General features: G+C 51.5%; 1 protein-coding gene across 5 annotated transcripts in view; it reads left to right on the top strand.

The window, feature by feature from the left end:
• Positions 1 to 12,352, top strand: part of EDA (ectodysplasin A) — a 76,501-nt gene that overhangs the window by 32,885 nt on the left and 31,264 nt on the right. For all 5 annotated transcript variants that reach the window (XM_080554287.1, XM_080554289.1, XM_080554288.1 and 2 more), the window contains exon 2: positions 12,245 to 12,350. In XM_080554287.1, the coding sequence (XP_080410413.1) occupies positions 12,245 to 12,350 (106 nt within the window). The remainder of the gene's footprint in view (positions 1 to 12,244; positions 12,351 to 12,352) is intronic.

Genomic DNA, 12,352 nt, shown 5'->3' on the forward strand with positions numbered 1-12,352 from the left:
GGGCACGCCGACAGCTGAACGCCCGACTTAAAAAGGTTGGGAACGAGCTGGGGGGTGAGTGGTATCGCAGAAGACCTAAGAGCCAGCCTGCAGATCGTATGAGCCGATTCAGCCTTTATTTTAGGAATTTGGCACGGACAGTGTTTACTAGATTTTTCTTTCCTGACTTCTTTGTTTTTAACCTTCAGAAAGTCGCTTGATCTTTTTGCGCCTGCCTTTGCTGCGTCCAGATGATGGAGGAAGCACCTTCCGCAGCAGCAGCCTGTGCAAGCTTAGCATGACACCTAAACATTTTAACTGGCTTTGACAAGCTCTCAGGCCTGCACGAAGGCGTTCTGCTCCTGCATCGCAAAGCGCAAACCTGGGAGCAGCGAGCCCCCGGCACGGCGGCGCAGGCAGCTGTGCCGCAGCTGGCCTGGCTCGCGAGCTGGAAACATCTGGCTGGCCTGACATCCCGCGGACCCCGGTGTCATGGAAAGCTGCGCCGAGGGCTGTCGTGCACAGCATCCTTCTGTCGCTGCTCTCGCCTCGTTAAAAGACGTGCTCTCTGGTTCATCACATCAAAGTTTAACGCAGAAGGGCTTGGCTTGCATCGAGGGGAGAGCGAACCAACACCTCGCCCTTTTCCCATAGCCTCGCTGCCTCTCTTGTCCACAGCCAGAGGCTGAGCCTGATAAACGAGCTTTATTAGCTAAAAATATAACATAATTCCTTCTGTTAGCTTCAAAATGCACTTGCTAGCGCTGTGCCCGAGGGAGTGCTGGCCGGACTGCTGGGCAGTTCGAGGCGTGTTTCTTCTGATGGCAGCGGTGCTTTTGCTTTCGTGTGGAGAGTGCAGGGGGAATGTTGTTCTGATTAGGGTCTGTTTGGGGCTCAGAGCAGCAAGTGGCGCTGGGCTCTTTGGCAGCCCCGAGGCGCGGCCCGGAACACGGCTGGGGAGCTGCACGTTGCTGCTGCTTGGGACCAACTGTGTGCGATAGGGCTGTGTGGAAAATTTAGGTGTGAATGAGTTAAAATTCCTCAATTATTCCCAGCTCTTTTTCCACGGTTTCCATGGTGTTGTACCAAATCACATCTTGTTTCCCAAGCCTGCTCGCCCTGCAGGGTGAGGGCTGGTGGCTCTGACTGCCCGGGGTGCCCTCGGCCGCCCAAAATCCGACAGAGCTGGAGGGGCGGTGTGGTGGCACTGCTGGCAGCAGAGGTCCTGACAGCACAGGCTTTGCTTGTGACGAAGCTGTGTGCAAGGAGCTGCCGGGTTTTCCACCCTCGTGCTGCGGTTTTTGTGCTCCGGGGTGTCTGCGCCTTCCAGCCAGGCGAAGGCAGCCAGGGAAACCAAACAAACAGCAACTCCATTTGAATTTTTGGCAAGAACTGCGTTAATCTGGAGATGAGATAAGTGGTTTCCCAGGTGCCGTGTGCTGTGCCGTGTGAGTACCTCGGTGCTCTCTGCTTTCAAGAGCTGGGGCTCAGGGGACCTTCCTCCTTCCCCGATCCCATGCACCAGCTGCGTGCGTGCTGGGTGGCTTCTCCGCCTTCCAACCAGTCTTCCTCCCCACATCTGCCCGGTGGGAGATGCTTTCCCATCTGCTGTGTAATGCACAAACCGCACAAACCCTGCACATGCACCCTGCAGCAGGAGTAGCCAAAAACGCTTGAAATTTTGCTTCCAAAGAGGCGGTTTGCGCTGCGCTGGGGGCTGCCCTGCTAGGAACGGGGCAGCAGCGGGCGCTTTCGGAGCATTTAACCGTGTTTGCGTGCGGTCGTACCGCTCTCCTGACGGTAGCTGTAGTGAAGCCGATTAATTAGACAACGGTGGGTGCCTTACAAAAGGAGTTGAAGACCATGGCCTTGAAGTGCATAACATGCAGGCTGCCCCGGCAGCGCGCTCCCTCGCGGCGCTGCGGCCGTTCCGCCGAGGGCTGGGATGCAGCAGCTACTCGAGGTGCGTGGGCAATAACCTGACCGAGACCGAGAGCAGCTCCCAGCTGCCGGGCTGCAGTTGGCTCTGTATCCTCCTTCTGGATGCGTTATTTCGTGGATGTTACATTTACAGTAGACTTGTTTTTCTTTTAATGGCAATACTATTTCATTTGGACTACTTGAAGCCCTCCTCCTGTTTCCTTCCCTTCTGTTTTTTTCCTTCCAGTGAAGTGTCATAAAAATTAATCGTAGCTGAAGGCCTATTTTAACATCCAGATTTAGAAAACAGGATTTGAAAACCCTTTTGCTGAAAGTAAAAATGCACTGTAACAAGAAGTTTTTGTTTTGGTATGGAGCGAGCAAAAATGTTTTTAAAACCGTATCTGAACAGTCTATAGCAGGAAGATTTCAAAATGTTGAAGATTTCTGAACATTCAAAAAAGAAAAGAAAAGGAGGTGGGAGTGGATCTCTTTTGGCAAGGGCAGAATAAAGTTTGCAGAACAAGCGTCGGTTCTGGTGCCTGACAAACGTCCTCTCCTAACTTCCTACTTTAGGGATGCTTTTAATGAGTGAATCCTAATCCATTTCTCAGTGTAACTAGTCCCATCGCAAGCAAAGGGTTTATGCAGGACTTTGAAAGATAAAAGGAAAAATATCGGAGGACTGGGAAATGGAATAAGTCAGGTGCTGCAGCCGTGTTCTCGATGGAGAGCTCCAGAGATCCAGCTGCGTCTCCCCTCTGCTGGCCGGTTACTCCCTGCAAGGAGAGGCGGCCTTTTTGACAGTAAGAGATGTCTGCTTTGGAGGGGGCATTCAGGACAGAGAGCTGTGCCTTCAAGAAGTTGTTCTGCTCAGCAGCCTGAGGTGTTTCCCTCGTGGCTAACAGACCATGCCAGGCGTTCTTAAAACTCCTTTTGAACATAGGAAAAGGAAGCCTCCTCCTCAGGAGAGGATCCGATGGTGGCTGGAGCGAGCCTTTAGAGGCTGGAGAGACCCCAGTTCTTCATTTCGCGGGGCAAGGGAGGAGCTCCAAGTGGAGCAGCAGAGCCCCGAAGCTCTTGGCTGGAGCCCTGCCTGGCTGCAGGAGTTCCTGAAGAGTTGTCTGGGCTTCAAGGAGGGCTGCGTGATGGAGCTCACGCTGTCCTGGGTGGACTGGAGAAGATCCAGGTGGTGGGGAAGCGTGAGCAGAGCCCAGATGGAGAAAAACAGAGCAGGCAAGGGAGGAGAAAATATGGCTAATATCAAGTCACTGAAGCTTGTGGTGTCTCCCTTCGTGGCCCTCCAAAGCAACCGTGCGCTGTGCTTTTTGAAGTGTGCAAGTGCTTTGATAATATAAACGCTAAAATAAGAAAAGAATGGCTATTGGTATGCAAGAGAAGGAACTGTGACCTCCATATGGAGGGGGACGTAGCCCAGCTGGCTGAAAATGGGGCTGAAAAAGACTATGAAGGCTAATTAAAATGTGAAAAACTGAGAATTCATGCTAATAGACAGCAGATCTCTGTCTGGCGCTGATTCACAGCTAAATTCGATTTCCTTGGGAAACAAAAGGAACTGATTTAAGATCCTTACCTTGCACTGACATTGATACTTTTCAGCGTTTTAACCAGTGTGTTCCCAGGGAGGTGTTGGGTTACTGCAGGTCTGCCTGCCCGCGGAGGGAAGTCCGCAGCAGGAACCTCTTACTCCCGCTACCATTAAAAAATTCAGCACAGGTGTCTTCGTATATGGTGTTAAACTCAGCTTTGACCTTGTTCTACCTAACATCTGGCTTGTGTTTCTGGCTTTCCCTTCCCGTGCCAACAGGTGCAGCACACCGCAGAGCTCAGCCTGCGCTCGGTGCCGCACGCAGCGCACGCTCCCCGCGGCTCCGGCGGGCCGGGGCACCAGCGGCGTGGCGCACCCGCACCGAGCGCCCTCGCAGGAGGCAGCAGACAAAATAACTCCGCTAGGAGTGTCTCGAGACAGGCGTCGGGGGAGGTCGTTGCTCGTTGAAGTCGGCTCCCCACGGCTGACTTCTGGTTTGGACACGCACAGCGAAGTCCGTGGGCGAAGCCACCTGCCCGCGGGCGGCGCGCCGGGTCCCCGGGTGGGTGCAGCCGTCGGGATGTCTCCGTGGTTGGGCCACAGCCCCCACGTGGCTGCAGAATGGGACCAGGGATGGTCGCAGGAGGAGTTGCTCCCGGTGCTGATGCCAGCACGGAGCTGCTTCTGTCTCCCGTTCAGTTGGCGGCTCTGGCTGGGGCCTCGAGTTTTGTTCCCTCAGCATTGTCTGGGCAGCTCGTGCGTATAGTGCCGTGGCCGAGGTTTCTGCATGGGGGAAGCTCTCCCTCTAGGCTAAAGTCACATACCGGCGGCTGATAATCTGGAAGAGCAGTCATAGCTCGGGCAGTAAATATTGCACACCCCCAGGCCCACAAGGAGCCTTCACAGGAGAAGACTTGGGACGTCTTCCCCGGGCCAGCAGAATGACCAAGCGTGCTTTTGGCCTGTCTCTGCAGCGGGCTGCTGTTGCTGGTGTTCAACCTGAAGCGTTTAAAGTGAGCTGCTATAAAACCTCTCTTTGTGGTCTGTAATTAAGAAACCCCTTTTTGTGGTCTGTAGTTAACGCACGCACCCATGGAAGGAGCAGAGCTGATGCTGCTCTGGGTTTCCTCTGCGCAGCCGGGGAGCACCCGCCCCTGCTGCGTCTCCCCGGCTCCGTCTGTCGAGGGTTTTGTCTGCCTGCGCGGGGCCGTGGGCCGGTGTTTGTGACAGAACGGGCTGATTAAGCTGCTCTGAGTCACACCGAAAATATTCATTTGTTCTCCCTTCTGTAACATGAGTGGGGTATTAACGAAGAACAGTTAGCTGTGTTTGAAAAGCAGCAATGAGTTAGTGGTAGAAACATAAATACTTGGTGCGTTACACGTTAAACTAAAGCGAGTTTATGGGGTGCGCAGAAGCTGCCTCGATCAGGCTGTCCAAAGCCTCTGGGCTTGAAATAGCCGGAGAAACCACCATGAGACAGCATGGCACTCTTTGGGATATTTGGTGAGGCACTTGGTGTGGTGAAGTAAGGTTTTATATCGCAGCCTGGGCAGCTGTTAGAGAGGTTTAATCAGGGCACGGCAATTCTGGAATTTGCTGCTTGTAGGAGATGGTGAGAAGGTGACCCGCTCACTCTGGTCTCTTGGCAGGGGAGAAAAGCTTTGGTTTAGGTGACAGGGCTGTACGTGGGAAATGGGCTGGTGCTTGGATTCCTTTGGTCTAGCCATCTGCTGATGGGCAACTGAAAATATATTTAACCCAGGTGCCGGTTGCCTTTTGTTCTGGAAGGGTACCGGTTCTGGCAGAGCCGCCTGTCTTTGGTGACGGCTGGGTCGTGCAGGAAGTTTACGAGTTGCGTTATAGCCGCTAATGAGCATTAATTCCCTGGGCCTGTCAGTTCGTAACAAGGCTTGAACTGATAACTGGCAATCGGGCTTAATGTTCTGCGCCCAAAAATACAGTGGCTTTCCTGAGTAATGAAGTTAAAATACCAATAAAAACTTAGGAAAATATGCTCCCTCCTCTTTTATTGTTGTCTAATAACTTTATATTACCACAGTGCCTAGAAGACCCAAGAGCATGACTCACTGGGCTCGTATTTAAAAACGGTGATTGCGCAGTCCTCTTCTGAACGGCTTTTCAACCAACCTGAGGACAGAAATGCTCAGCAGGTCGAGAGGAAGCGCCTCAAACCAGCTCCTGAGATGTGAAGGCCGTGGCCGTGCCCGTATCCAGCCCAGGAGCAATGCTCAGTCCCTGTGTCAGCACAAGCGGCCCGCGTTGCTTTGGGTGAGCTCGGCAGCATTCCCTGAGCATTTATCCCCTGGGTAGGAAATGGAGATTATAGAATTCCTTTGCCTCATAGCTTTGGGAGGCAAAACCTTTTAAAGTTCACTGTCGAGTCTAAAAGCCTCAGCGAGGATGCTTACGTGCAGATTAGAAAGAGGGGGAATTGTGTTTTTCTTTGCTTTTTTTTTTCTTTTTTTTTTTTTCTATCAATTCAAAGCTGATGTTTTGTGCCTCCGGGACCTCGGGCTGCAGTGTGAATAGCTGGCAAGAAGCGCGATCCGGCTGGCATTGGGAGCGAAAGGGAGGAAGGCTGACGGGCAGCGATGAGAGAGATGAAGCAATAGGGGCGAGAAGAGTTATGGGCGAGCTGGAAGGAGGGGGTGATACTTGAGCCTCCACGCAGAAGAAAAGCCAGCGGAGGGATTTCGGAGGACAGCGTGTAGCCCGGCTCAGATCCCGTGGAAAGGAAGGAGCCGAGTAGCCGAGCTGGGCTGAAAGCACGAGATGTGGAGGAGGCAGACGGGCGGTGAGGGCCGTGGCTTGGGGCAGTGTCGGCCGCCGCGCTCCCCACGCCCTGGCTCGCGGTGTAGATCGCGTTACAGCAGCTTTGCACCCAGAGTTGCGGCTTGTCTCGCCAGCAAGATGTATAAATTTTTGTCGTGTTTTGTCATGTTGAAATGCGAATTGTTTACCCTTTCACTTCTTGCATTTTTGTAAGGAAAAGGAATGATGACAAAAAGCGAGGCTGGCAATATGTTGAATGGCTTTTTCGGTAAAACAAAGCTACCCCCAAAACTTCTTTCTAGCCTGTTTGAACATAAATAATCTACTTAGTATTTTACACCACGTGTTACCACAGGCAAATTTCTGATGTAGGACAATGGGGCTAATATTCAAGTAGCTGTTATTCGAACCACAACCTCCGACTGCTGAACTTCAGAGCGCCAGAAAAACAACAGCATTGCTCGCAAAGAATGTCTCTGAAGAGTTTAGTTTGCTTATTAGTCTCCTCACACTAACGATATCCAAAATTACAAATGAATGAGGGAATTTGATTTTAACAGCACCATTAAACAATCATGTAAGAGGACGAATTCATTCTTTCTCGCTGGTGCTTTAAGCTAATGTGCTGTAGGAGAGCATGGGGTTTTTGATTAGATCTAAAGCTGGCTGGTCTCGCTCTCCCGTTATTAGTTGGAAGCAAACTTGGTAATGCAGCATGCAGATGAGTCTTTTGTTGGTGTTTTTTTAAAGTAATGAATATACTCTGAAACATTTCTCAAGAATGTGCTTTTCGCTGCAGAGCCAACCCAGAGCAACTGTTGAGAGCAAATGCTTTTTTTTTTGGTTCCTTTAAAGTGCTCCTGTCGACCCGTAACCTCACCTTTCGGCTGCTTTCCAGCCATGCCACACCAACACCAAAGTTACATTTCATCATTTCCAAGCCGTTAGACCGTTTGAAACATGGTACATTGGTGTCCAGTGGGTCCTCGTTCCTCTACCAGGTGTTTCTGAGGGCTGTGTATTTCAAGGCATTTGCAGAGAGGTGCAATTAAGTATGCAAATCTTATCAATTAATTTAGCATCCCAGCATTGTTTGTTTTTTTTTTTTAATATTATTATTACCCATAATTTGTACATTCAGCCATAACTCCATGGTACATCTGAGCTACGTATCCTGAAGAAAGCTTCCTATTTCATGGTATCTATACATATACATACACGTATGTATTTATATATATGTGTATAAAAGAAAGGGTCTTTATTCCTACTTGTGCAGAGTGAGGAACGTCCTTCCTTACAAAGCAGGCTCACTGCTCGGTGACTGCAGGCTGCATTACTCTGGTAATTCCTATTGTATTCTCTTGACATTCCAGAGCATTCTTGTTCAGCGTTTCCAGAGAGGGTTCTGCATGTTGCTGCAGAGCAAACCAGAGCTTTTGTGTGCGTGTCTTTGTTTTTCTTTATTTTGCTGACAGAAACCAAGGTATATCTGATTCATTCTGGTAAGGCATGCTTTCACTATTGTTTCGCAGGTTATTTTGAGGTATGTTTTCCCCCAGGGTTTTTCCTCTCTTCGCTTTTTGACCTTTTAGCATCCTACAGCGATCTTCTTGATTAAACGCAGCAAGTCCTAATGGGTTTACATGGTGTTTCTCAAATGAGGGTAATTTGAGGACTTCAGATTGACGCGGGGAGGGAAACAGCGATTGTTCCAGACTTCTAGGTGCCCATTGCGTAACTGCGCGGGGTGAAACGGCGTTTCCCCACCCCGCTCCTCTGCTCCCCCAGGAGGGGAGCCCACAGACACCGTCCTGGTTGCTGGTCACGTTGGTTAGACACGTGAAGGGTTGTGTTCAGCAACATCTGTGTCGTAGTGCTGTCCTAGAGACCGTTTCGCTGGAGATAATTCCTCCTTCTGCATCCGTCCGCCCGGCTGTAGTGCGTTTCGCGAGATGGGTGGCAAACATCTGCTGGCTGTGCTGCGCAAAGCCTCCCTCGTGCTGTGGACGCACACAACAGCGGGAGAGTAGATGAGGTTAATTCGCTTCGAGGCGTGCCAACGTGCAACCTCGCCTCCGGGCCGAAAGCTGCAGAGGCCAAGAGCCGCGAGTGGCTCTGTGAATCAGACCTCCGGGGTGGCGAACGGAAAGAGCATCTCCGGCTCCTCGGCGCGGTGCAGCTGCGTGGGGACCGAATGTAAGTCCCACCCGTGCGGGCCTGAGGGCCGTGGGCTGGCCCGGCCGCGGAGCATCCCCAGCTGCAGCCCGAGAGCAGCGAGCGGCGGGGAGATTTGATGCCGTTATTTGCGTTGCTGAGCACCGCAGGAGGAGTCCCCAGGACAAACTGCTCTGCTTGTCGTAGTACTAACAGCCTGAGGACGGAGGACTGGTGGTTGCTCCTCCAAAAATGCGTACTTTCGCTAGAGTCGTTCTCAGTGTGTGTTCAGAGCTGGTGTGGTCACAATCGCCGTCTTAAGCTAGTTCTATTATTTTTCTAAGTAAATGGTTTATTCGTTACCCTCACTGTCATTTACCTTTTTGACTGGGTCTGATTAGAAAGACAGTTTAATGGTTAGATCTACTTTTAGCCAGCACTTGGTATTTTTCTGACTCGGTACTGATAAATGGTCACTGAGTGAAACCTGAACGAGAACAGAGAAGCAGGTGAGGCTTTGAACAATCCTTATTTAAAGAAAAAAATATGCTCAGAAAGGTTTCCTCGGGCAAAAAGAAGAGCTTTGTGCACCGTGCCCACAACCGGCGTGGAAGAGCCTCTTCCGAGGACAGGAGGGGACGCAGAGAGGCTCGGGGTGAGGCAGGCATGGTAAGGAGACCCCGAAGGCCACCCCGTGCCGCTGCAGAGGAAGCTGTCCCTCTGTGCAGTGATGCTGTCCGGCACCGGTTCTGGGGAAGCGGCAGCAGAGGGCAGGATGGTGCTGATGGCAGCTCCGTGCTGGGAGGAGGAGGAAGGCCAGGCTGGGTGCCGCAGCTGGTTCCCACTGCTTGGCGGGCACCATTTGGGTTTTGCACTTTATTCGCTGAATATTTGAATTTTTGGTGTTTTTTTTTTTTGAAATTTTTATTATTTTATTTTTTTGGTCTAAGATTTCACGTTGAAAGTAACGCTGTGCTTGAGCCATGGTATTAGAATTTGGTGAGTGGAAGGGTATTCTGATGAGCTGTACCGGGAAATAAACATATTGTGTCAGTCTCTTGTGTTTCTCCTTCTGAGATTAAAATTAAATGGCTTTGCCTAGATTGTGAAAAGCTTTCTGGTCTTTTAAGAAATTTTGCTTCACTGGAAAACAAACCCCTCAATCAGAATGAAAAATCAAGGCATTTCGCCCATTCCAAGTTCTTACGATTTTTTTTTTTTTCAGGTGAAACTCTTATCTAGATTATTCCAAGCGTGCTGAAAGCTTTGTTTCTTTAAAGCATGAGAGAGTGGCATATGAGAAGCCTGCTTATACCTGGCAGGAAAAAAAAAATCTCTATAAAAATGGCCCTGCTATATTTATCAATAATTTATGTGACGATACAGAGCTATGGAGATCGGGGGAACCCTGAAAAGTCTGCAGCCCTCCGTGTCCCCTGTTGGGTGTTGAATTAACGCGGGTCTAAAGAGCCAACAGGCTTCAGCAAAGGTTGGTCGGAGCCCTTTGGGCTCCCCAGCCGTGGAGGTGATCTCTGCAGGCGCAGCCGGGTGCTGGGCGAGCTTAATTTGATGCCGCAGCGTTTCAAAACTCTGGATGTCGTACTAAGATTGTTGTTCATAATAGCACGGAAATGAAACATGTTTGTGTTGAAACAATTAGTGCCGTGCCATTACAAAACCTCCTTCGGATGAGGGATGTCACTTTTAGCCTTAGCTCTGGGAGCAGCTGTGCCACTCGCTTGCGGGGTTTCTGGGCGCGAGGCTGCACGTCCCCGCGTGCCGCGGGGCTGCGCTTCACATTTCAGTGCTTTTATTTCTTGGTGCTGCTTCCCAGAGCTCAAACCAGGTAGCCAGGACACCGTGGCGTTCAGAAGCGGTGCTGATGAATTCGTCGGCCTTTTAACCTGACCTACAAAGTAATTTGTTGCTTCAATTAGTTTTACAGCACTTCGGCTCGCTTGGAGCCGCTGGGCTGGGGAGGCGCATCGGGATTTCTGCTGTCCCTCGCACGGGAGGCAGGCGCCAGCTCTTTCTCTGGGCTGGTGCGCTGTTCTCTGGGCTCTGTGGCTGAAGGGGCTTGGCTTTGCTCTCTGTTTTCTCCACTTTGCTAAGAAGCCCCTCTTTTGGGAGCTTTTCACTAGCTGCAGCGCCCGTGCAAAGGGCTTGCGGCCCCCCATGCATCGGCCCGGCTGCCCGAGAGGCCTTTCAGTGCCTCTGCTGGCGGCTGGGGGCCAGATCCTGCCCGTCCCCAACCTGCCAGCTGCGGAAATAAATAGAAACACGTGCTGCGAAGGCAGGAATTTAAAGTGCAGGAGGTTTTGGGTTGGGGTTTAGGAGCCATGATGCCAGCATCAGCTGCATCCGCAGCACTACCGGTGCCAACGTACCGACCCGGTAAGTTCACCCAGTTCTCCCCTTTGTCCTTCAGACCTCTTTTGTGTGCCGCTGCCTGCAGGCAACGCGTCCGCAACCGAGGAGAAAGGAGGGGGGCAATGACAATTTTAAATGGGTTTTATGGTTTTCCTTCAGGAAGGCTAATGCTTGCGGATTCCCACCTGCCGACGGCTCTGCTTCTCCCTCTTCAGCTTTTGCAGAGCCAGCTAAGAGACGAGTGGTGCAAGGCACGGCCCAAGCACCCAGCGGTTTGCTGAGCCCCCCTCCCGCGGGCAGGATCCGGCCCCTCCTGCAGCCCTCTGCCGCTCGCGGGCTGCGTGCTGGCAAAGGCGAGGGAAGGGGCTGGGCCCGCGTCAGGAGCAGGGAGGCCTTTAATGGTTTTAGCAGGGACTTTTATGACCTGCCGCTTAACAAGCCGCTCTTTTAACTGGTTATCCGTGAAAGGAGTTTATTCTCCTCTGCTATTTAAAGGATGCTTTTGATGCCGAGGGTTTTGTTCTCAGGGCAGTAACAGGGTTGATAACCTTTGGAGCTGCTTTTGGAAGCCCGTTCATCCTTCCCTTAGGTGGGAGGGCGTGCGTGCGTTTGGTGTGGGTAGGTATTTGTGAATCAAATACCTGTGATCGAGTTTATTCAGCGTAAAAAAGAAAACCCCATCCTGATGAAGCTGCCCGGGTTCCTGGCGGGTGCAGCAACAGGCGGAACGGAGCGTTCGGCTCCTCCCGCCTTCATTTGGTGTGAAATCTCTGATTTTATGGAGTGGAAATACCTGGGGAAGCGCCCCGGGCGATGAGCCGCCTGGCTGTTGGCGTAGCTGGGAGGGCTGGGGAGGTTTCTGAGCCGAAACCCAAGTTTCGGGGTTGGGATGTGTGTTTAATAACTGTCAAAGAGTTTTTAATGCAGCGACTATTTTTCATGAATAGGAGGTCGCTACATAAAATTTTTGCCTCTTGGCAAAAATCGTGTTATAAAGATGTACTTGCTCTAGGTTTAAAGTGTTAATTATGTGGTATACTGAATTGGATTTAAAGGTCCCTGAAGACCTTTGAATCTCAGTAGCTAATGAGGCTTACAGAAGAGGGCTTGAGAGAGAAAAACTTACTGGCAGTGAGTAATACTGGTGAAAGAGCTCCAGGATTGAGCAAGTTTTACAGAGGATAATTAGCAACGATTGCATCAGCGTTTGGGGCTTTTGCTGATCTCCAGCTCCGTCTTCCATGATCTGCGTGTCAGCGGCAGCTGGCTGCGGGCACCAAGGTGGTTTTTGTTGGGATGTCAAACCAGGGGGTGATAGAAATGGCTTTCCTGGTGCAGCTCAGCCGCCCGGTTGGGATGGGCCAGGCGTCCGTACGCTGCTGCCACGCGCCCATCCTGCTGCTGCCGGGCTTGGCAGAGGCCTGGCGTTGGGGCCGTCCGCTGCCACGATGCTTAACCCTGTCCTTCTTCTTCCAGCTGGCCTTGCTGAACTTCTTTCACCCCGAAGAAAAGCTGCACGTTGGAGAAGAAGGTAGACGTGTCCGGCGAAATAAAAGGAGTAAAGGCAGCGAGGGGCCGGATGGT

Source organism: Anser brachyrhynchus, assembly GCF_964034855.1.
Source record: "Anser brachyrhynchus genome assembly, chromosome: 13".
Classification (NCBI taxonomy): Eukaryota; Metazoa; Chordata; class Aves; order Anseriformes; family Anatidae; genus Anser; species Anser brachyrhynchus.